At 43.9% G+C, this 23,586-nt stretch overlaps 1 protein-coding gene across 3 annotated transcripts in view; it reads left to right on the top strand.

The window, feature by feature from the left end:
- Nucleotides 1–23,586, top strand: part of TDRD6 (tudor domain containing 6) — a 227,225-nt gene that overhangs the window by 70,023 nt on the left and 133,616 nt on the right. For all 3 annotated transcript variants that reach the window (XM_033939484.1, XM_033939485.1, XM_033939483.1), the window contains exon 3: nucleotides 22,422–22,511. In XM_033939484.1, the coding sequence (XP_033795375.1) occupies nucleotides 22,422–22,511 (90 nt within the window). The remainder of the gene's footprint in view (nucleotides 1–22,421; nucleotides 22,512–23,586) is intronic.

Here is a 23,586-nt window from a genome sequence, read left to right as displayed (position 1 = left end):
CTCATTCTGGGGAAACAGCTCTTTGTACTCTGGACTGCAAACGAGCATTGACTTACTATTTGCAAAGGACTAAATCACATAGATCATCTTCCATAGCTTTTTGTCTCTTTTGATCCTAATAAGTTGGGGTATCCTGTCTCCAAGAGAATGATTTCCAATTGGTTGGCTGCTTGCATCTTGTTCTGTTATGCTCAGGCTGGGCTGCAACTGGAGAGTGATTTCATAGCTCTTAAAGTTTGAGCTATGGCAGCTTCGGTAACTTTTCTTCGTTCTACACCTATTGATGAAATCTGCAAAGTTGCTTCTTGGTCCTCGGTTCATACCTTCACTTCACATTATTGTCTGGAATCTTATTCCAGATGGGATGGGCACTTCAGCCAAGCAGTTTTAACAAAATTAATTTTCCTAACAGGCCAACTATCCCACCATCCCATTCTGGTTAGCTTAGAGGTCACCCACATGTGAGAATATGCTGCCTTCTTGTCCTGGGATAAAGCACAGTTACTTACCGTAATATGTGTTATCCAGGGACAGCAGGCAGATATTCTCACAACCAACCCACCTCTCCTGGTTGGCTTCTTAGCTGGCTTACTGAACTAAGGAGCCGCATGCCTATGTCGGGTGGGAAGACACTTGCCCATGCACAGTGTGGTCAGTTGCGAACTTAGTAAAATTCTCAAAGTGCTGGTGCACTTGTGCAGTTGTCCGTACCGGGGCTACATGGATGACATCACCCACATGTGAACATATCTGTCTGCTGTCCCTGGATAACACCTGTTATCCCAAGACAAGCAGGCAGATATTCTCACTGATGGGTGACGTCACCGACATAGCCCCGGTACGGACCACTTTAAGTGTATCGCCACTTTAAGAATTCAAAAAGTTTGCGATGGCCCGAACCGTGCATGTGTGAGTGCCTTCCTGCCCGATGAGGGCGTGCGGTCCTTCAGTTTCTTAGTTTCTCCGGAGCTAAGAAGTCGCATTTCAATGGCTGTTGAAAAATTTTCTTTTTGCTGCCTTCCCGCTCTTGCGTTTTTCTGACTTTTTAGTCAGTTTTTTCTTCTTTCATTATTTTTTTTTTTAAAACCTAAACATTTTTAGTTTCTTTTTGTTAGGCTTGGTGGGGCCTTATGGGTCGCCATACTGTTTTCTCCCCACCTTATGGCTGTTTTTAATGCGGGTTTTTCCTGCTCCATTTCCATTAGCTCGGCTGCTTTGTTGGGGAAATTGTCTTCACAGACATCCTTCTGTGGTTCTAGCAATGTCGGGTCCTCGGCCTTGCCATTTCCTTCTTCCCTTGCTCTTCTCCTCACCAGCGCATTTTCATTCTTCAGAAGCAGTTTTTCATCAGCACCGTCAGGAATCCGGCACCCGCCGGCGTCAGTAATCCGGTGCCCAGCCTACTTCTGGCACTGCTCTTCCAGCCCGCACCGATATTGACGGGCCCGATCTTCTCTAGCTAAGTTGGCTCGCAACTTTCTCTTTTGGGCTTCAGGTCATTGTAGCAGTGAGTCTAATCCTGCCGACCTTGGTCATTGTAGCAGTGAGTCAAGTTCTGCCGACCTTGAGCAGCCCAATCTCTGGCACTGATGGTACCAGTTCTTAGACCCATGGTACCAGTGTTTTTTCTTTCCGGCTCTGCTTCAATATCGATGAGTGCCTCGATACATGTATACTCATCTTGGAAGCATGGAACAACTCTGATGGTACCAGTTCTTAGACCCATGGTATCAGTGTTTTTCTTTCCGGCTCCACTTCGATATCGATGAGTGCCTCCATATGGGGGCAGACTTATCTTGGAAGCATGGAGCGACACTGATGGTACCAGTTCTTAGACCCATGGTATCAGTGTTTTTCTTTCCGGCTCCGCTTCGATATCGATGAGTGCCTCCATATGGGGGCAGACTTATCTTGGAAGCATGGAGCGACACTGATGGTACCAGTTCTTAGACCCATGGTACCAGTGTTTTTTCTTTCAGGCTCTGTTTCAATATCGATGAGTGCCTCAGTACGGGCAGACTCATCTTGGAAGCGTGGAGCGACACCGATGGTACTGGTTCATTGACGCATGGTACCGATGTTTTCTTTCCTGCTGAAATTTTTTCCGCACATTGATGGTACCAGCGATGCAGCCAGTGGTACCGGTGTTTTCCTCTTTAGCCTATTTCCTTCATGTCGACACCGTCATGTTCAACTGTATTTTCAGTTGTTATTGCCGATGCTTATGTCGACTTCTGATACCAATCCGGTTTCAGTTCGTGACACTGGTAGCACTTTCACAGGAGGCTTCTGCGTATAAAGCGACGCTGGTCTTCTTTAACGTTGCCAATGTCGGTGTTGATTCGGTGTGGGAAGGCTTTGCAGTCATTAAACTGTCTTCAGCCTTCGACACTGACTCCCTGCTATCGATTCTGTTTAGCTTGGGATTTAATCTCTAGAGAGGAGGGGGATTTTTTTTTTTGAGCAAGACCCCATATCTCTCTGAAGCGGTGGGTTTTTCACCACATGCTTCTCTTTCCACTTCAGTAGGGTTAAGATTTTATTTTATTTTATTTTTTCACGATTCTTTAGGGGAATATCTGCACTTTGTACCATTCACTTGGAAGTTAACTTTGCAAAGTTTTTCCTTTACTAAGGAATTATATTTTCCTTGACCTATAGTTAACTACTTAAGGATTTTTTGATTCCCTTTCTTGATATTTTACCGGACATTTTTTGATATACCTTTTAGAAACACAGGCTGTTTCATTAAATCCCTACTGGTGGAGTCAACTCTACAGGCTAGTGTGTAGCCTTTGGGCAGAGTGGGCTAGGCTAGGGATCGATTGGCTAATCGACTTCCCAGATTCCTATGCTGCCTCACTGCTTCAGTAACCACTTTACTTGGCATAAATTTTTTCCATGTCACGTTCTACTTTTCTCTGCTTACACATACTGTGCCTGTGTTTTTCACAACATTGCCCACCAGGACAGTCTAGTGTACACACCTTGTTTGGGGAACGGTCTTTTTGGTGTTTCCATGGTCCCGCTGGGACATGCCTACTCAGCAGTTGTCTGTTTTACTAGACCAAGTGAGACTCTCTGGTCAAGACCAAATAGCTGTCTTCACCTTCATCTCAATCTTCTTCTTAACGAAGATTTGCAGTTCCTTTTTTCCCTATATTTAGGGCATACTCAAGTACTACATTCGGAGGCTGTCTTCAGTACCTCTTGCATTGCTGAGGGTTCCTCACCTTAGCTCTCTGGGTTTTCTTCATAGGGTAGGTTTCTATGCTCAATGTTTTTATCCTGCTCTCAGACTTTTTTTCTAAGAGAGTCTGTTTTGGATCCTGCACAGTCTTCCCTTTTTTCTTTTGTTGATTGCCATCGAAGGGTCCCTTCGATTCATGGAGTCAGGGATTCTAATCCCATTTCTACTTGATTCCCAAGTACACTGGAGGAATGAGAATTTTCCTGGATCTCAGAGCTCTCATCATTTTTCTGGTCAGAAGGTATTTCAATCGTTTCTCCTCATTCAGACCTACTCTCTATGCTTCCTGGATCTCAAGGAAGCCTGCACATTTTCCAATTCCTACGGTTTTCGGAATATACCTTTGAATTCAACTCAGTTGTTGCCATTACCAGTACAGAGTCCTTCTTTTCGGTCTGGCATCTTCTCCCAGAGTCTTCACAATGTGTCTGATTGTGATGGCCGCATCTATCCGATTACACGGCCTTCAGGTTTTTTCTTTTTCAGAACGTCTGGTTCATCAAGGCTTTTCTTCTCAGGAAGTGGTCTGAGCAACCTCTCAGACCATCTCTATTCTTCTGGTTCTAGGCTTTGAAATTACATTCCCCTTAATCATGTCTATAATTCATTGCAATCCTAGACACCACTCTCATGAGAGCGTTTCTTTCTCCAGATCGTCTTCAGACTCTTATCCATCTGTGTCAACAGTTGCTTCCTTTTCAAACCATCTTTGCCAGACACATGATGGTTTTTTATGAGCCACAGGGTTTCAACTGATCATGTTCTACCACGGGTAGGACTCCATTTTTGCACTCCTCAGTGGATTCTTGCTTCCCAGTGGTCTCAAGCGAAGGATCGTCTCTCACTGATTGGATGATTTCCTCTACTCTATACAGAGGTCTTCTTTTTTATTTGTTCCCTCATTATATGCTCATCACGACTGACGCATCTTTTTATGCATGGGGCTCATATGCATGATCTGCAGACTCAGGATCTTTGGAATGCCAGGAAACGGAACATTTCACATCAAGTTCCTAGAGCTCAGAGTGATGTTTTATGCCCTCAAGGTTTTTTCATCATCTACTCTGCCCTCAAGACCTTCTCCTTGGCATTGTCATTCAAGTAGTAATATGCTATATTAACAAGCAAGGAGGCATGGGCTCTCTCCTGTTGTGTCAGGAGGCCCAGCATATCTGGACTTGGGCAACAGCTTGCAGTCTTCTCTTGCTTCCTGTCTACTTTCATGGGGAGTAGAATTCCCTAGCAGCCAATCTCAGCAAAATTCTTCAACGAATGGATTCTCAACTCTCCAGTCCATCAATGGGGCATCACACAAGTGGACTTGTTTGCGATTCCTCACAATCACCAGTTGCTCCAGTTTTGCTCCAGACTTTACTCCCTTCTCTGTCTGGCAGCAGATGTTTTTCTTCTGGATTGGACGGGCATGTTTCCTATATACATTCCCTCCACTTCTCCTGTTGAGCATTTTATTTAAGCTCAAGAGAGGAGCAGCCACCATTTTCTCTTTACTTCATGGTTGCCCAGGGCAACATGGGTTCTCCCTTCTCCTTCAATTCAGTTTCAGGGAGACTTTACCTCTTCTGATATTTCCTACTAGGTTCACTTCGACTCAGAAGTCTCTGATTCATTTCAATCTGCAGTGATTTGCCTTCTCAGTTGATTTTTCTCAAGCTGCATCTTTCTCAGCCTGTTTGTTATCTTCTAGATGTCTCCAGGAAACCAGCCACTCAACAATGTTTCCATCACAAGTGGTCTAGGTTTTTCTTCGATGTCTTCTTTATCTTCATGTTGCACGTTCCTACATAGTGGAATTACTCATGGATTATTTTCTTTTATTTAATTTTAGTCTCCAGTCTATATCTCTCAGACTTCTTTTCCGTGCTATTGCATTTATTCCTTTGTCAGTCGAGGATCTCCCTTTTACTGCTTATCCTCTGGTTTCCAGATTCATGATGGGGGGGTTTTCATGTGAAACCACAACTCCTGTTTTTTCCTGTCATTTGGGCCCTATTGTAGCCCTTTTCACTTGGTTTTCAGGTTTCTGGTAGGGTTTTTTCACCTGTGAAACCACCTCTGCAGTCTCCTCATGTCGTCGGGGATCTTCCATCTTGAGCATGCTCGATTACTGCAACATCATTTACTTGGGATCCTTCAAAAAAACCCTTCAAAGACTCCAAATTATCCAAAACTCGGCAGTTCAACTGATTTTTGGACTGAAGAAATGGGAACACATAAGCCCCTATTATCAAAAACTTCACTGGCTGCCCCTGGAAGCACGAGTTTTGCCTCTGTTTAAATCAGTATTTGGCCTGGCCCCCACATACTTGGTGTCTCAATTTAATCTGGCTAGTTCTATTAGGCCCACACATAAAATTCATCTGTTCACCTATCCGACAATAAAGGACTGTCACTACAAAAGACTTCTGGACAGAACTCTCGCCTTCCAGGCAGGCAAATGGAACGATTGGCTGGGTAACATCATCCCGCATTCCTCATCTTACTTTAATTTTAGAAAATCAATAAAAATGAATTTGTTTAACCGATTTGTATCCTAAGAAATTTGTTAGTTTTCATTTCTTTCATTCTGTAAGCTTGTTATCCGATGTCTTTGTATGGTGCTGTTTTCCAGCTCCTCTTGTTGTTAACTGCGTTGAACTACCATGGCTTGCATTCGATGACTTTATACTGTAACCACTTCGCTGATTGTCCAGTACTTCTTGTTGTAAACCACCTCAAACTTACATGGCTTTGGCGGTATATAAGAATAAAATTATTATTATTATTTACTGTAGTTCTGTCCAGTTTGTTTGAGGCTACCATTTCAATCAATGGCCACAGATCCTCTTTAGCTTCTTGCCTGGAAGGTAGTTTTTCCTTACTGCTCTCAACTCTACCAGGAGGGTCGGTGAGTTCTAAACATTTGTAGCAGATTCATCCTTCACAGTTTTTCATCATGACAAGATGGTTCTGCGTACACATCCAAAATTTCTTTTACAAGTTGCCACTTTTCACATTCTCCTACTGGAGAACCTGTTTTGTATACTTTGGACTGTACATGGGCTTTCGCCTGCTACTTTGACCGGATAAAGCCACAACAAACTTTTCCCTAACTTTTCTTTTGATCCACACCAGTTAGGGTATCCTATATTCAAGGGAACAATTTCTGCCTGGCTGGCTGCCTACATCTCGTTCTGCTATTCTCAAACTGGCTTGGCCCGAGAAAGTCATGTCCCAGCCTACAGAGTTACAGCTCTGGCAGCTTTTGTTGCTTTCATTAGATCTACACCATTGAGAAACTCTGTAAAGCTGCCACCTGGTCCTCAGTTCATACCTTCACTTTTCACTACTGTCTGGATTTTTTTCTCCAGACAGAATGGGCACTTCGGACAATCTGTATTTCATATATATTTGGACAACTCTCCTACCATCCCATCTCTGTTAGCTTGGAGGTCACCCATCAGTGAGAATATGCTGCCTGCTTGTCCTGAGATAAAGCACAGTTACTTACCGTAACAGGTGTTATCCAGGGACAGCAGACAGATATTCTCACAACCCACCTACTTCCCCGGGTTGGCTTCTTAGCTGGCGTATCTTAACTGAAGGACCGCGTGCCCTCATCGGGCGGGAAGGCACTCGCGCATGCGCAGTTTGGGCTATCGCGAAATTTTTGAATTCTTAAAGTGGCGATGCACTTTTAAAGTGGTCCGTACTGGGGCTCTGTCGGTGACATCACCCATCAGTGAGAATATCTGCCTGCTGTCCCTGGATAACACCTGTTACAGTAAGTAACTGTGCTTTCTATGCTGTTATTTTTAGCATTACTCTTCTCAAAAAATTCTCTGGATGCCAGATTTATTTTTTGGAATAAGTTAAAAATGTTACCTTGGTGTTGGCTGGCAAGGTCCTTACCAATTCTCTGTTTAAGAATCCTTTAATTAGCAACACCTTTTACTGCAGTAGTGTTTGCTATATTCTTCTACAGCAGAAGGACCAAATAATAATGTCATTGGTTTACAACTTCTAAATTAATGACCTTAATAATTAATTCTTCTGAGTAATGGCAATAATCAATATGTAAAAAAAATCAATAAATGCCACACTCTCCTATATCTGTGTTCTTAATATCACTTATTGCTTATATCATTTCATAATAATCTATCTTCTTGTATCTAAAATATTTCAAAAACTTTCTTTCAGTGTTCATATATGGCCTCAGCGGCTACACTCGAGTATCATAGTTCATGTAATGCTCGAGCCTGAAAGTAGCCAGCTTCCTCATTGGCCTTCAAATTAATTTACTTAATGTTTAAATAACTATATATGCTTAGAGCCAATAAATAACTTATCTCATCTTATGTAGATGGGGCTCTGACGTGAATTCAGCATTTCCCATTAAAAGCTGTTCCAAGGAGTAATCCCCTGCAATCTTGAAACACAGTTTTCAGCATACCCAAAAGCATTCCATCTACATAAAACCATATTCACCATAATACAAAAAAAAATATTTCACTCACCATTAAAGAAATGACACCACTATCTCCGTGTATATCTAAAATGGCCGCGGCATCTCTAATCTTTCTCTTATTCTAATTGTTACTCTATCTTCCAATCACAGAGCTCCCACATAAACATACCTACCTTCAAAATAACGTCATCCATTCCAACTCAGCGTTTAATCCGGCAGGCATGACAGTATTTAATTCAAAGATCCACTTTTGTTCCCTATAATTTAACAACTTATTTAGGTCACCACCCTCCCAACCAAACTCAATCTGATCAATTATCCACCATCTCAAATCTGCCACGGTATGCTGTTTCTCCAGCTATTGTTCTACAATAGGAGTTTGTTCATTTTTTTGTTGTTATGCAAGATTTATGTTCATTCAGGCAAATCTTTATAGGTCTACTTGTTCTTCCTATATACACTTTATCACAGGGACATTCAGGATATACATGTATATAATGTAACAACTGTTACAATCCATATATCTTTTGGATAAAACCCTGCGTCCAGATCCACCCATATAGGCCCCTGTATATTAGAATCACAGCATTGACATCCATTACAGTTCTTTCACAGTCATCAACCAATCTGGCATGTGGTTCAACTCCATCCAGTATTAAGAGATTTGCCAATATTTGCGTATAAGGGATCTAGGCGAGTTGATTCATAATGTAAATCTTTGGGACATTGCTGAAACAAGGCTGCCCTGTGAACTTCTAAAAGCTAAGTTACTCAGCATTTCATATTCTGCTCTTTTCACTGGTTTTCAGCATTATATCTGCTTAATTTCTCTTCTCCTCCCTGTTTCTTACTAAAAAAAAATATAAAAAAGCACAAAAAAATAAACCCTTCTCTTTCCTCTGTTAAATCTTATTTCCTCTTCCTGCATTTTTGTTTAAAATACTGTGTTTTAGGTGGTATAGAACCTATATTTCTGGTGCCTGAGGCTCAGGGTGACTAAAGTAGGGAAAATCTGTTATAAATCCTGTGTTTTAGGGTAGCACTGATAGAACCTGCAGTTTTGTTTAAAATACTGTGTTTTAGGTGGTATAGAGCCTATATTTCTGGTGCCTGTGGCTCAGGGTGACTAAAGTAGGGAAAATCCTGTTATAAATCCTGTGTTTTAGGGTAGCACTGATAGAACCTGCATTTTTGTTTAAAATACTGTGTTTTAGGTGGTATAGAGCCTATATTTCTGACTCACTAGTTTTTAGCCATTGTGTCTGATTAGGTGGAGAAGGGAGGGGCTCTGTATTACTTCTAAGGTTAATTGCATTATCTTTGGGACATAGCTGAAACAAGGCTGCCCTGTGAACTTCTAAAACCTAAGTTACTCAGCATTTCATATTCTGCTCTTTTCACTGGTTGACTAAAGTAGGGAAAATCCTGTTATAAATCCTGTGTTTTAGGGTAGCACTGATAGAACCTGCAGTTTTGTTTAAAATACTGTGTTTTAGGTGGTATAGAGTAGAGAATGACACGGGGAAAAAATCTGTCCCCGTCCCCGGCCCACCATCCTCTGCACTACCCCGTCACCGCCATTCCATTCACCGCCCCGTCACCGTCACTGCCATCCCTTTCACCGCCCCGTCACCGCCACTGCCATCCCATTCACCGCCCCGTCACCGTCCCCGCAGCATCCATATAAGCCTTAGTACTCTAATATTTAGCGTATTCCATTCTTATAAATCAAAGTTCCTGCTGCTGAACTAGAGAAAGAGATGTTTAGCTGGCAGGGCTTTGTTTATAAATTTTTATTAACACAACTAATATACCACCATAATGTTTCCGACAGAGGACAAGTATGCAATAAATGCATTTTGCTGTTTCAATGCCAGTGCTCAGCAGAACAACAGACAGCAATATGGACATTCACCTTATGTAGTACTTTTTTAATATATAAAAATAGGCAAAATTAGTTGCTGTTTTATCATTATATTTTCTTGCCATTATAGTATTCTTCATTGATCATTTTTCTTTTTAAATTCAAAACAAATTCAACCTATCTTGTGTCCCAGCATGAATTCATGTTTCACTCAATTGGCTGTTTCAAGGGAATTAACCCTCCAACTTCCATTTGCAAAAATACCCAATGTTGTTCCTTCTATGAGCAATATTTAAATTATGAGGAACAACATTGGGTATTTTTGCTGAATTGTGTGACACCATTTGGGCTGAACATGAAGATTGAAAATGCCTGGTTAGCCCTGGACAGATGATTTGAACAGCCAGGAGCCTGTCCTGGCCATTTAAATCATTTTGAATATCTAGTCCAATGATAACAGAATTAGGGTGATTATAGAAACATAGAACTTTGTTGATCACTAAAAACAGTGGAGACTAAGGGTCTATCAAGCTCAGCATCCTGTCTTTGACACTGGCCAGTCTTGGTCTTTGGAACTGCCCATTGTGTCAGAAGCAATAGGGATTAAGTGACTTGCCCAGGGTTACAAGGAGTGTAGTGTAGCTCTAACCACTGGATTTAGAAGTTGGCTTCTTTTGGGATCTTTAACTCATCATCGCTAGGACTCGAATCTGAGTCCGTGGCACCTAACATAGAATGGAATTAGTATGGCAAAGTAATGAAGAATGGTCCAGCAGCCCCCACTCTCCCTCCACCTCACCTTATATTCGTTCCGAGTTTGCCGGCTTCCTTTTTCCCTAGCCGCACGCGTTCAAAAAGCCGTGCATTTAGCCAGCTCCCTCCCTCCACCTCACCTTAAATTTCGAGTTTTCCGGCTTCCTTTTTTCCGAGCTGCACGTGTTCAAAAATCTGTGCACGCGCGGCTGCGCGAGTCAATCAAACTTCTCCTCTCCTGCAACTTCCTGTTTCCGGTTGCGTCAGAGGAGAAGATTGATTGAGTCGCGCAGCCGCGCGTGCAAGGATTTTTGAACACGTGCGGCTCGGAAAAAAGGAAGCCGGAAAACTCGAAATTTAAGGTGAGGTGGAGGGAGGGAGCTGGCTAAATGCTACGGGCGGGCGGGCGGTGGCTGCGGGGACCGCGCGATCCTTGATACCTCACTGCGGAGACAAGACCATTCACCGCCCCGCGGGCGGTGAATGGCCTTGTCCCCGTTGCCGCAGCGACTGCTAGTTTTCTTCCCCGTTTTCGGCGGGTGACCCGCGGCTAAAATGCGGTGGCTGCGGGTAAACCGCCACCGTGTCATTCTCTAGTATAGAGCCTCTATTTCTGCCTTACTAGTAGTCTTACTTATAGTCCCACCAACCCCAGGGACCACTATTCATATATAGAGACCCATATAATCAGGACTACTCAAATCAAGTCACTTCACAACCAATCAAGATGACCTTTATTCTATGCTATCACTGTGGTGCTTTAATTCCAAGACATACTATTTGGAGGCTTAAGGCTTGCCCCATCTGTCTTCAACTTGCCAGTATTAAGGAGGAGCTCTGCAAACTTAAACAGGATAGAGACTTACAAGATCATGAAGGGCATAGAGAGAGTAGAGAGGGACAGATTCTTCAAACTTTCAGAACATAAAAAAACAAGAGGGCATTCGGAAAAGTTGAAAGGGGACAGATTCAAAACAAATGCTAGGAAGTTCTTCTTTACCCAACGTGTGGTGGACACCTGGAATGCGCTTCCAGAGGACGTTATAGGGCAGCGAACGGTACTGGGGTTTAAGAAAGGATTGGACAATTTCCTGCTGGAAAAGGGGATAGAGGGGTATAGATAAAAGATTACTGCACAGGTCCTGGACCTGATGGGCCGCCGCGTGAGCGGACTGCTGGGCGCGATGGACCTTAGGTCTGACCCAGCGGAGGCATTTCTTATGTTCTTATGTTCTTAATTGAATACAATTAAAGCAGCTTCCATCACTCCACAAAATCATACCAACTTACCACCTCTACCTCAAAGAATAAAACAGCCCAGGAATAAATGGGTCACAGTAGGCTCAGGAAGATTGCGACATGTAACACAGAAACATCCACCATCACTAATATTACCTCTACAGAATTCCTTCGCTCCACTAGTGCACTGCGATACTCAGGAAAACAGAAGGGAGGTGGGACTGGAACCAATGAAGGTAACTCAAGAGAACAAGCGCACCCTAAATACAAATAAAAAAGCCAAAAACAGAAAACTATTACTGTTGGGGGATTCCATCATCAGAGGTAGAGAATGACACGGTGGCGGTTTACCCGCGGCCACCGCATTTTAGCCGCGGGTCACCCGCCGAAAACGGGGAAGAAAACTAGCAGTCGCGACGGGGACAAGGCCATTCACCGCCCGCGGGGCGTTGAATGGTCTTGTCCCCGCAGTGAGGCATGAAGGATCGCGCGGTCCCCGCAGCTCACACCCGCCTGCCCAATCGATTCTAGTGTTTAGCCAGCTCTCTCCCTTCTCCTCACCTTAGTTTGTAGATTTTCTTTTTCGGCGACCCGCACGCTATCAGAGAGCCGCGCACCCGCTGCTGCTCAGTTTCGATCTTCTGCTCTGACGCAACCGGAAACAGGAAGTTGCAGCAGAGCAGAAGATTGAACACTGAGCAGCCGCGCGTGCGCGGCTCTTTGGGAAAGCGTGCAGGTCGTCGAAAAAGAAAACCTATAAACTAAGGTGAGGAGAAGGGAGAGAGCTGGCTAAACACTAGGATCGATTGGGCAGGCAGGTAGTGGCTGCAGGGACCGTGCAATCGCTAGTGTTCCCGGCTCAAATTGGAAGGAGGGAGTGAAAGGGAAAAGGATTCTGGGCCAAGGGGATGAAGTCGGAAAGAAAAACCCACAGCAGGAAAGAAAGGGAAGGACTGGCAGGTGATCCAGATGCTAGAAGCAGGGGGGGGTAGAAAGAGGGAAAAAAGCTAGATGGGGTTGAAAAGAAGAGACACACTGGTATGGAAGAGGAAGATAGGGGAAATCTGGACACAGGAAGGTAACAGAAAGAGGGGAAATTATGTGCATGGGGCATAGGGACAGAGACATAAAGGGGACATGCCATGGGGATGGTATATGGAAACAGGGGGGGCAATGACAGATACATAGGGGAGATATTAGAAATGGAGAAAATAGGAGCACAGAAGCGAGATGGTTTGTGGGGATGGGACAGGGACCGAGCTTGCAGGCTCCAGTGGTTTGCACAAATTACATTGTAACGTGCCATGAAAATAAGAGGAAGGAAGGTAGATAGGCCACGCGAGAGGAGCTGAAGGGTAGTAGAAAGGAACAGATTGGTAAAGGAGGGAGGGAAGGGTAGTGGTGGAAAGGAATAGAACAGACATTGAAGGAGGGTGGAGAGGAACAGACCCCCAAGGGAAATGTGGAAGACAGAGTGGGAAGAAGACAGATGCCAGACTATGCGGGAGCGGAGGGAAGAAGATGGGTGCTAGACCAATTGGGGGGGGGGGTTAAGGGAGAAGCACAGTAACAGCAAATGGAAGACGCAGAGAGAAGACACACAGTGGATGGAATGAATTCAATGAGAAGATGTGGAAAGCAGAAACCAGACAACAAAGGTAGAAAAAAAAATTATATTTATTTATTTATTTTTTGCTTTAGGATGAAATAGTATATTAGTTGTGTTGATAAAAATTTATAAACAAAGCCCTGCCAGCTGAACATCTCTTTCTCTAGTTCAGCAGCAGGAACTTTGATTTATAAGAAAGGAATAAGCTAAATATTACAGTACTAAGGCTTATATGGATGCAGCGGGGACGGTGACGGGGCAGTGAATGGGATGGCAGTGGCGGTGACGGGGCGGTGAAAGGGATGGCGGTGACGGTGACGGGGCGGTGAAGGGAACGGCGGTGATGGGGCGGTGCAGAGGATGGTGGGCCGGTGACGGGGCGGTGACGGGGACAGATTTTTTCCCCGTGTCATTCTCTAATCAGAGGCATTAACCTTGGAACACAAGGCGAGGAGACCAAAATAGTGAAATGTCTTCCAGGATCCTCAGCTACCAGGAGTTCCAGGCAAATACTGACTATAATTAAGGAAGAAACTAAGGATTTTAACACTGATGTTGTTATCCATCTGGGAACAAATGACCTGGCCAACAACTCCACATTTGCAGCACAGAAAGCTTTTCGGGAGCTTGGTGAGGGCGTGAAACCTTTTGTAAAGACTTTAGCTTTTTCTGAAATACTGCCTGCATATGGAAAAGGAGAGCAAAGAGTGAAAAACACAGAGGACTTTAATAGATGGCTCAGAGCCTGGTGTCATCAAGAAGGCTTCAGGTACATAGGAGGATGGGGAAATACATGGAAGGACAAGAAGCTATATTGCACTGATGGGCTACATATTACTACAGCAGGAAAAAGAAACCTTGCAGAGAAATTTAGACAATATTTTTCTAGGCTTTTAAACTAGAAGGTGGGGGTGGTGTATGTACGAAGGACAATTATAGAGACCACCCCCGGCAAAAGAAAAGATGTGATAGTAGTAAAGGCTGCAACATAAGCAATATCAGCAACTCATTTCTTAGTATTGCAACGGAAAGTGAAACGACACAAAAATCCATACGAAAAAGGAGATTATCGCTGAAAAATAGCTGGAAAGCGTTGACCACAAATGCTCGCAGTCTAAGCAACAAAGTTCATGATCTGCAAGCCCTGATATTAGAGGCAGATCTAGATATTGTTGCTATCACAGAGACATGGTTCAGTGAATCACATGGATGGGATGCAAACATACCGGGATATAATCTTTTTAGGAAGGACAGAGATGGTCATAAAGGTGGAGGAGTAGCTCTCTATGTAAAGATCAATATCCAAGCGACCGAAATGCAAGGGACCTGGGGAGAGGAAGAAGCGATATGGATTGCTCTGAAAAGAGAAGATGGAACTTCTATCTACGTGGGTGTAGTCTACAGACCTCCGACTCAATCGCAGCAAATTGATAAGGATCTGATTGTGGATATCCAAAAGTTTGGAAGGAAAGAGGAGGTTCTGCTGTTGGGAGATTTCAACCTGCCGGATGCGGACTGGAATGTTCCGTCTGCGGAATCGGAAAGAAGTAGGGAGATTGTGGATGCCTTTCAAGAGGCTCTGCTCAGACAAATGGTGAAGGAATCCACAAGGGAAAAAGCGATATTGGATCTGGTCCTCACAAATGGAGAGAGTATCTCTAATGTTCGAGTGGGTGCTCACCTGGGTAGTAGCGATCATCAAACGGTTTGGTTTGATATAATGGCTAAAGTTGAGAGCGGCCGCACGATACTTAAAGTCCTAGATTTCAAACGTACGGACTTTAATGCAATGGGAAAGTACCTGAAGAAAGAGCTGTTAGGATGGGAGGACATAAGAGAAGTGGAAAGACAGTGGTCTAAGCTGAAAGGAGTGATAAAAATGGCTACGGACCTTTATGTGAAGAAAATCAATAAAAACAAGAGAAAAAGGAAGCCGATATGGTTCTCCAACCTAGTGGCTGAGAAAATAAAGGTGAAAGAGTTGGCATTCATGAAATATAAAAAAACCCAAGAAGAGGAGAGCAGAAAGGACTACAGGGTGAAACTGAAAGAAGCCAAGAGAGAGATACGTTTGGCGAAGGCACAGGCGGAAGAACAAATGGCTAAAAATGTAAAAAAGGGAGATAAAAATTTTTTCAGATATATTAGTGAAAGGAGGAAGATAAAAAATGGAATTGCTAGGCTAAAAGATGCTGGGAACAAATATGTGGAGAGTGATGAGGAGAAAGCAAATGTGCTAAACAAATACTTCTGTTCTGTGTTCACAGAAGAAAATCCTGGAGAAGGACCGAGATTGTCTGGCAAAGTTAAACGAGAAAATGGAGTAGATTCTGTGCCGTTCACGGAGGAGGGTGTTTATGAGCAACTTGAAAAACTGAAGGTGGACAAAGCGATGGGACCAGACGGGATCCATCCCAGGATACTAAGGGAGCTCAGAGAGGTTCTGGCGAGTCCTATTAAAGACTTGTTCAACAAATCTCTGGAGACGGGAGTGATTCCTGGGGATTGGAGGAGAGCGGATGTGGTCCCTATTCATAAAAGGGGTCACAGGGATGAAGTAGGAAACTACAGGCCGGTGAGCCTCACTTCAGTTGTTGGAAAAATAATGGAAGTGTTGCTGAAAGAAAGGATAGTGTATTTCCTTGAATCTAATGGGTTACAGGATCCGAGGCAACATGGCTTTACAAAAGGTAAATCGTGCCAAACGAACCTGATTGAATTTTTTGATTGGGTGACCAGAGAGCTGGATCGAGGACATATGCTAGATGTAATTTACTTGGATTTCAGCAAAGCCTTTGATACAGTTCCTCATAGGAGGCTGTTGAACAAACTTGAAGGGCTGAAGTTAGGACCCAAAGTGGTGAACTGGGTCAGAAACTGGCTGTCGGACAGACGCCAGAGGGTGGTGGTTAATGGAAGTCGCTCGAAGGAAGGAAAGGTGACTAGTGGAGTCCCTCAGGGTTCAGTGCTGGGGCCAATCCTGTTCAATATGTATGTAAGTGACATTGCTGAAGGGTTAGAAGGAAAAGTGTGCCTTTTTGCAGATGATACCAAGATTTGTAACAGAGTAGACACCGAAGAGGGAGTTGAAAATATGAAAAAGGATCTGCAAAAGTTAGAGGAATGGTCTAATGCCTGGCAACTAAAATTCAATGCAAAGAAATGCAGAGTAATGCATTTGGGGATTAATAATAGGAAGGAACCGTATATGCTGGGAGGAGAGAAGCTGATATGCACGGACGGGGAGAGGGACCTTGGGGTGATAGTGTCCGAAGATCTAAAGGCGAAAAAACAGTGTGACAAGGCAGTGGCTGCTGCCAGAAGGATTCTGGGCTGTATAAAGAGAGGCGTAGTCAGTAGAAGGAAGAAGGTGTTGATGCCCCTGTACAGGTCATTGGTGAGGCCCCACTTGGAGTATTGTGTTCAGTTTTGGAGACCGTATCTGGCGAAAGATGTAAGAAGACTTGAGGCGGTCCAGAGGAGGGCGACGAAAATGATAGGAGGCTTGCGCCAGAAGACGTATGAGGAGAGACTGGAAGCCCTGAATATGTATACCCTAGAGGAAAGGAGAGACAGGGGAGATATGATTCAGACGTTCAAATACTTAAAGGGTATTAACGTAGAACAAAATCTTTTCCAGAGAAAGGAAAATGGTAAAACCAGAGGACATAATTTGAGGTTGAGGGGTGGTAGATTCAGGGGCAATGTTAGGAAATTCTACTTTACGGAGAGGGTGGTGGATGCCTGGAATGCGCTCCCAAGAGAGGTGGTGGAGAGTAAAACTGACTGAGTTCAAAGAAGCGTGGGATGAACACAGAAGATTTAGAATCAGAAAATAATATTAAAGATTGAACTAGGCCAGTTACTGGGCAGACTTGTACGGTCTGTGTCTGTGTATGGCCGTTTGGAGGAGGATGGGCAGGGGAGGGCTTCAATGGCTGGGAGGGTGTAGATGGGCTGGAGTAAGTCTTAACAGAGATTTCAGCAGTTGGAACCCAAGCACAGTACCGGGTAAAGCTTTGGATTCTCGCCCAGAAATAGCTAAGAAGAAAAAAAAAAAAAAATTAAATTGAATCAGGTTGGGCAGACTGGATGGACCATTCGGGTCTTTATCTGCCGTCATCTACTATGTTACTATGTTACTATGTAAAAAATGAGAGAATGGTTGATTGTGAAAGAACTGGTACGCATGTTAGTTGTAATGGATGTCAATGATGTGATTCTAATATACAGGGGGCCTATATGGGTGGATCCAGGATCTGGACGCAGGGTTTTATCCAAAAGATATGCAGATTGTAACAGTTGTTACATTATATATATCCTGCAATATCCCTGTAATAAAGTGTATATAAGAACAAGTAGATCTATAAGGATTCGCCTGAGTGAACATAAATCTCGCATAACAACAAAAATGAAAAAGCTCCTATTGTAGAACATTGGCTGGAGAAACAGCATACCGTGGCAGATTTGAGATGGCGGATAATTGATCAGATTAAAGTTGGGTGGGAGGGTGGTGGCCTAAATAAGTTGTTAAATTATAGGGGACAAAAGTGGATCTTCGAATTAAATACAGTCATGCCTGCTGAATTTTCACTCTCAGGTCATCTATTTGTGCTAACTGATCAGGCGAGAGGAGGCACTTCCAAAACTACCATCTCCAGATGGATTCGTAGAGCCATTTCCTCTGCATACATTGGTTGCAGCAGTCAGCCGCCTATCTCATTGAAGGTGCATTCGACAAGAGGAGTGGCCTCCTTTTGGGAGGATTCCAGGGTGATTCCTCCTTAGGAGATTTGTAGATTATCGACCTGATTTTCCCTTCCTACTTTCTACAGGATATGCCTACTACTTTAGGAAACGCCTAAAAACATATCTGTTCCTGAAGTATCTAGGCAGCTGACCCGTACAATTCTTTCTCCACAATAACTGATCCCTAGAGCTGTTAATCACTAGCTTTTAACTCTGCTAAGCTCACTCAATTTGTACCATCTTTTAATCATTGTAAACCACATAGAACATCACGGTCCTGTGGTATATAAACTGTTATTATAGTAGCACAGGAGGATGCCACTTTTGGGTCCTCAGTCTTACATGCAGGCTTATCTCTCCTATCCTAGACCTTTGGGACTTCATAAATATGTCCTCATTATTCAGCATACCATCCCTATTGCACTGATAAAACATAGTAACATAGCAGATGATGGCAGATAAAGACCCGAATGGTCCAACCAGTCTGCCCAACCTGACTCAATTTAATCTTAATTTTTTTTTTCCTTAGCTATTTCTGGGCAAGAATCCAAAGCTCTGCCCAGTACTGTGCTTAGGTTCCAACTATTGAAGTCTCGTCAAAGCTCACTCCAGCCCATCTACACCCTCCCAACCATTGAAGCCTTCCCCAGCCCATCTGCCACCAAACGGCCATATACAGACACAGACCGTGCAAGTCTGCCAAGTACTGGCCTTAATTCTTCAATATTTTGCAATTATAGCAGACCATCAAAATGTATAGGTAAGAGCATACCCCTCCCCTTCCCCCATGGTAGGAAGTCAACAAAAAGCACATTATAGTCAGCAGCAGGGTTTTCCTTCCTCTACAGGGCCACAGCCTTTGAGAAAATAAAGCTGAAGAAGGATTTTGAAAAATAAATACATTGAAGAGAGTTTACTTTAAAAGTCCTAAATTATTTCCCATCTGTATATCCTTATGCTTTTCAGTTATCAATCTCTCCATTTTGCAAAGGTAATGAAGCTTGATATTTTGACTTCGCTGTGGCAATTGTTCACCAGATATTCTAGAAATAGAAGGCAGATAGCAGTTTCACATTCTGTAATTTGTATTTGCTTTCTTCTGGGGATATTAGAGATTTGTTTTTCATAGCCATTTTGTTCACACATCCCTGCTGAATGGTAATTTTGCTACTGTAAATTGTATTTCTTGTACAATCCTTATTCCGGGACCAGTGGGTTTTATGCAGCCTTAGCTGCCAGGCACTATAGAAAGCTTCAGATGATTGAAGTCTTAACTCCTCACTTTGTTATCATATCCTGCAGCATTTCCCTTGGACCTCAGTCTTGCTTTTTACATGCCAGCCTGTAGGAGCTTATCTCTTCTGCTTGTGTTTTCTTTTGCTAGTTTTCAGTATTTTTTTTTTTTTTTTTTTGTATTTCCTTTGCGGGTTTGCCCGCATGGTATGGAGGTTCCCTGCGGGGACATCCTTAACGGTGGGAAATTGCTGACTGCTTCTGGAGGGTTCTCTGCGCTGCAGTAAGCTCTCTGGACATCCTGGAGGACAGATTGGGGCCCTGATCAGCCAATCGTCAAGGCAAGAATGCACCAGTTAAGGACATCCATCCGGGGAAAATGGGCCCCTATAATCAACATCATCACCTTAGTAAAGGTGCAGGGAGCCATGGCTAAACCAAAGAGGAGAACCACAGACTGGAAGTGGTGCTGAAGCACATGAAATCTCAGAAATATCCTGTGAGCTGGAAAGATAGGGATGTGAAGATATGCCTCCATCAAATCCAAAAAAGCAAGAAACTCTCCCAGGGCCACAGCTGCTATAGCAGAGCAGACTGTTTCCATGTGAAAGAGGAGGACCTTCAGGGCCTCATTTACAGACTTCAAATCCAGAATGGGCCTCCAATCTTCTGTCCCTTTCTTGGGCACTATAAAGTATAAAGAGTATCTGCCTGAGCCCGATTCTTCTTCAGGAACTGGTTCTGTGGCATGAATGTCTAAGATGTTGCACTGTCGCTCAAGACTCTGACCACCTCCTCCAGTCATCTGGCTGGGTAGTCAAGGAACAGATTTGGCGGGAGCTGATAAAACTCGATCCTGTGCCCCCCTCTGATAATGTCACACACACAGCAGTTGGATGAGATCTGTTCCCATTTTATCTCTGAATGCTGACAGCCACCTTTTGATACGAGGTGGATTGTCCATCGTCCTGTCGTCATTGCTGCTTCTTTGAGGCTGAGCCACCGCAGGAATCCGTTGATTGCTGGTGCCAATAACTTCTAAATTTATTTCTGGGCCCCAGAAAGGGCCTCTGAGAGGTGTAGCTGAAGGAAAATTGGTGAGATCTCCTAGAGGTACAAAAAGTGCCTCTATTGCCCCCGGCAGATTGACAGCTCCTTCTATCCAGGAAGGATTTGAGGTGGCGATCTGACACATTGGCCATGAGATCGTCTAGCCTTTTGCCAAACAGCACTTGGCCCTTGAAGGATAATCTGCTGAGAATGGCTTTGGAGGCTGTCGCTTGCCCACTGTCTGATCTAGAGCATCTAGCAGGCAGAAATGGAGTAAGCTGAAACATTTCCCAGGACTTTAATGTCATAAAGAGCATCAGCCACATAATCCATGCCCTCCTTAAACATGTAGGGACAGGAGTCCCCAAGCTCCAAGGGACTAATCTGCAGTCCGGTATGGCAGGCTTGCCCTATGAAGGAGGCAGCTACTGCAGTTTTGATAACCCAAAGCCAGTGCTTCAAACTGTCTTTTCAAGAACGCATCCACTCTACAATCTTCTGCATCCTTCACAATCACTCCACCTTCACTAGGAAGGGAAGTGTGCTTGGTCACCTGCGCCACTGTAGAGTTCATATTCAGCTGGACAAATAGCAGCTGGAAGTCCAGAGCCATAGGATAGAGCTGAGACATAGCCTTGGCCACCTTAAGAGAGCCATCGGTAATCTCGTTTATGTCAGTGACCAAAGAGGAAAGATACGGATGAGCAGGAAATAAGTTTGTGCATTAGTGGCGCACATAAAGGAGCACTGCGAGGTGGAGGGCTGCTGGGCATCGAGCTTCAGTATGGATAGGGTGTCAGAAATGACATGGGACACTAAAACTGACCTGAAAAGGTGATGAGCGAAGGGATCATCACTGTGATCCACTGCTGCACCTGTCCCCTGGCTACTGGACCTCAAAAGGTATCCCACATCATTCATTGTTGCAGAAGAGTCCTGTGATAACAAAGGCATGGAAAGGGACTTCCAATCATCCCAATCCTGCTCTGAAGAGTCACTGAGGCATTGATATCTGCTTGAATGAAGGATCCCCCTTAGGCGGAGTAGGTGTGCCTGTGGGCAGCATTTCCTGATCCCGTTAAATAGGCTTTTTCATAAAAGGCTGACAAAATCTGAGAAGCCTTGCATCAGGGGACCTGAGGCCCCTTACTCAACCCTAGACTGGTGAAGATGTGGAGAATCATCTGCCATCACGTGCTTGCGTTTTGCCCCATTGCTGCTTGGTTCATCTGAGCAGGATCTCTTTCCCTTGGACTGGTGTGTCCAGGATTTCGAGGGTTCCAAGGCTTTGGAGGACTGACTGGGAGCCGCCCCTTTCTCCTGCGGTACATGAACACGGCCGTTCCTCAACCAGTAACTCTTTGTAACTGACACAGGATCTGGAACTAGAAAGGCCTGGGGTACTCATCAAAGGCAGTCACTTGCAAAAAACGAATGGTTTTGAAGCAGAAAAAAGAAGTTTAAAATCAGATCGCTAAAAATCCAAGATGGCCACCGTAAAAAAAAAAAAAATTGTGCCATAAATGGGCCATTGGAGCTAAATGCAAAAATCAATAAATAGCGATTTTAGGGTTTTGGAAGAGGGGGAACAGAGTACTAACTCCAGAAACCCCTAAAACTCAAAACTCCAGACCTCCCTGATGTTCCCCATAGGGAATAATGAGAGTACTCACTGTGACTTCTGGTGCCTGTTTGCCTAAATCAGCCTGGCTGCAGGGAAAGGATTTCTGTCTCAGAAATTGCTCAGACCTCAACTGTTGAAGGAATTCTGGCTGAACCACAACCACTGACTCCCACCTCTGAGATTTCTCACGCAGTGCTGGGAGGGAGGGGAGAAATAACCCCTAGGGTTCTTACTCGGGGACCATATAGCCTGCACTCAAGCCTCTAATAAAATCAGCAGGTGAGTTGCTCCCAGGGGGATGAACTCCAAGTTCCTGAAGGGATCCAAAGCAGGCTGGCTCTGCAGATACTCTGTGAGATTGGCCTGAGAGCAGCAGTCCACCCACATGGGACTGCGTCCTTTCCCCAGCAGAGTACACCGGAGCAGGGGGACCTCCAAGCACCAAAGCCCCAAAGAATTTCAAATATCCGACGGAAAAACACCTAGCAAAACACACCTTCTGAAGTGAAAGTTTTGGTTAACATGAGCATTTGTTAGATAGTGGTATTAATTCATGTGGCTGATTCATAATTGTTCTCTTTACAGGTATTGATACCTTCTAATGGTAAAGAAGTGACAGTAGATCCAATGGATGTGTGGAATACTTTACCAGAATCAACTGAGATTGCAGCTCAGGTGTGTTGGCAGTTAATTCCTTAGATTGTTTTCTTGCCACTTATAAGTAACATGTTTTCCTGTTTTGTTTTGTTTTTTAGAAAAATGCCAGGATTGAGAGAGTTTGAGAACTTAGTGAGAAGAATCCTAAGAAACTTAGCTATTCTATTAAATGAACAAAACCCATTTATAACAATTTTATTTAAATTTTAGTATTGTATTAAATATGATAAATTATTCCTTAGCATCCTGCTAGACCAGTCCAGACATGTGGTTTTGCCTTTTCCTACTAGCAGGTGGAGACTGAGAATTATTAATTAGTGATGGCATTGCTTAGGAATCCTGCACAGGGATCAGACTGTTCAGTATTTCTCCAGCAGGTGGTAGGATGAAGGGGAGCTTTTTGTTGTAGTTTTAGGGTACTCTCTAAAGTTGAAAGGGGATAGATTCCGTACAAACGTAAGGAAGTTCTTCTTCACCCAGAGAGTGGTAGAAAGCTGGAACGCTCTTCCGGAGGCTGTTATAGGGGAAAACACCCTTCAGGGATTCAAGACAAAGTTAGACAAGAACATGCTGAACAAGAACGTGCGCTGTGAGGGCTAGTCTCGGTTAGGGTGCTGGTCTTTGACCAAAGGGCCACCGCGTGAGCGAACTGCTGGGCATGATGGACCATTGGTCTGACCCAGCAGCAGCAATTCTTATGTTCTTATGTTCTTGAGATTTATTTTCCTTCTTCATTGTATACATATCTATCTCTATCTTAGTTATTATTGCTGATAAGAGTGGGTGATTTTCCTCTCATAACAGCTGTTCATTATTGTTTCAACAGACCAGTCAGATGTTGGTTTTGTGTTTTCCTACCAGGAAGTGGAAACTAAGAAATGCTGAGCTATGATGTCATAACTTAAGAACCGCGTGCATCCCTCCCCTCTACCTTCTCTGATCTGTCAGTATTTCTCAGTCTCCAGGATGTGATAGGCTTTTTGTATAATCTCTTCTGGTCTGTTAGGACTTATTAAATTTCTATTATCAGTCATCTAAAAAAATTTAGGGGTGTAACACTTGGGGATCCCATGTCTTCCCCCAAAACAGTTTT

This window comes from Geotrypetes seraphini, chromosome 3 (genome assembly GCF_902459505.1).
Source record: "Geotrypetes seraphini chromosome 3, aGeoSer1.1, whole genome shotgun sequence".
NCBI lineage: Eukaryota > Metazoa > Chordata > Amphibia > Gymnophiona > Dermophiidae > Geotrypetes > Geotrypetes seraphini.
Note: the sequence above shows the minus strand (reverse complement) of the source record. Positions and strands in the feature narration are given on the sequence as shown.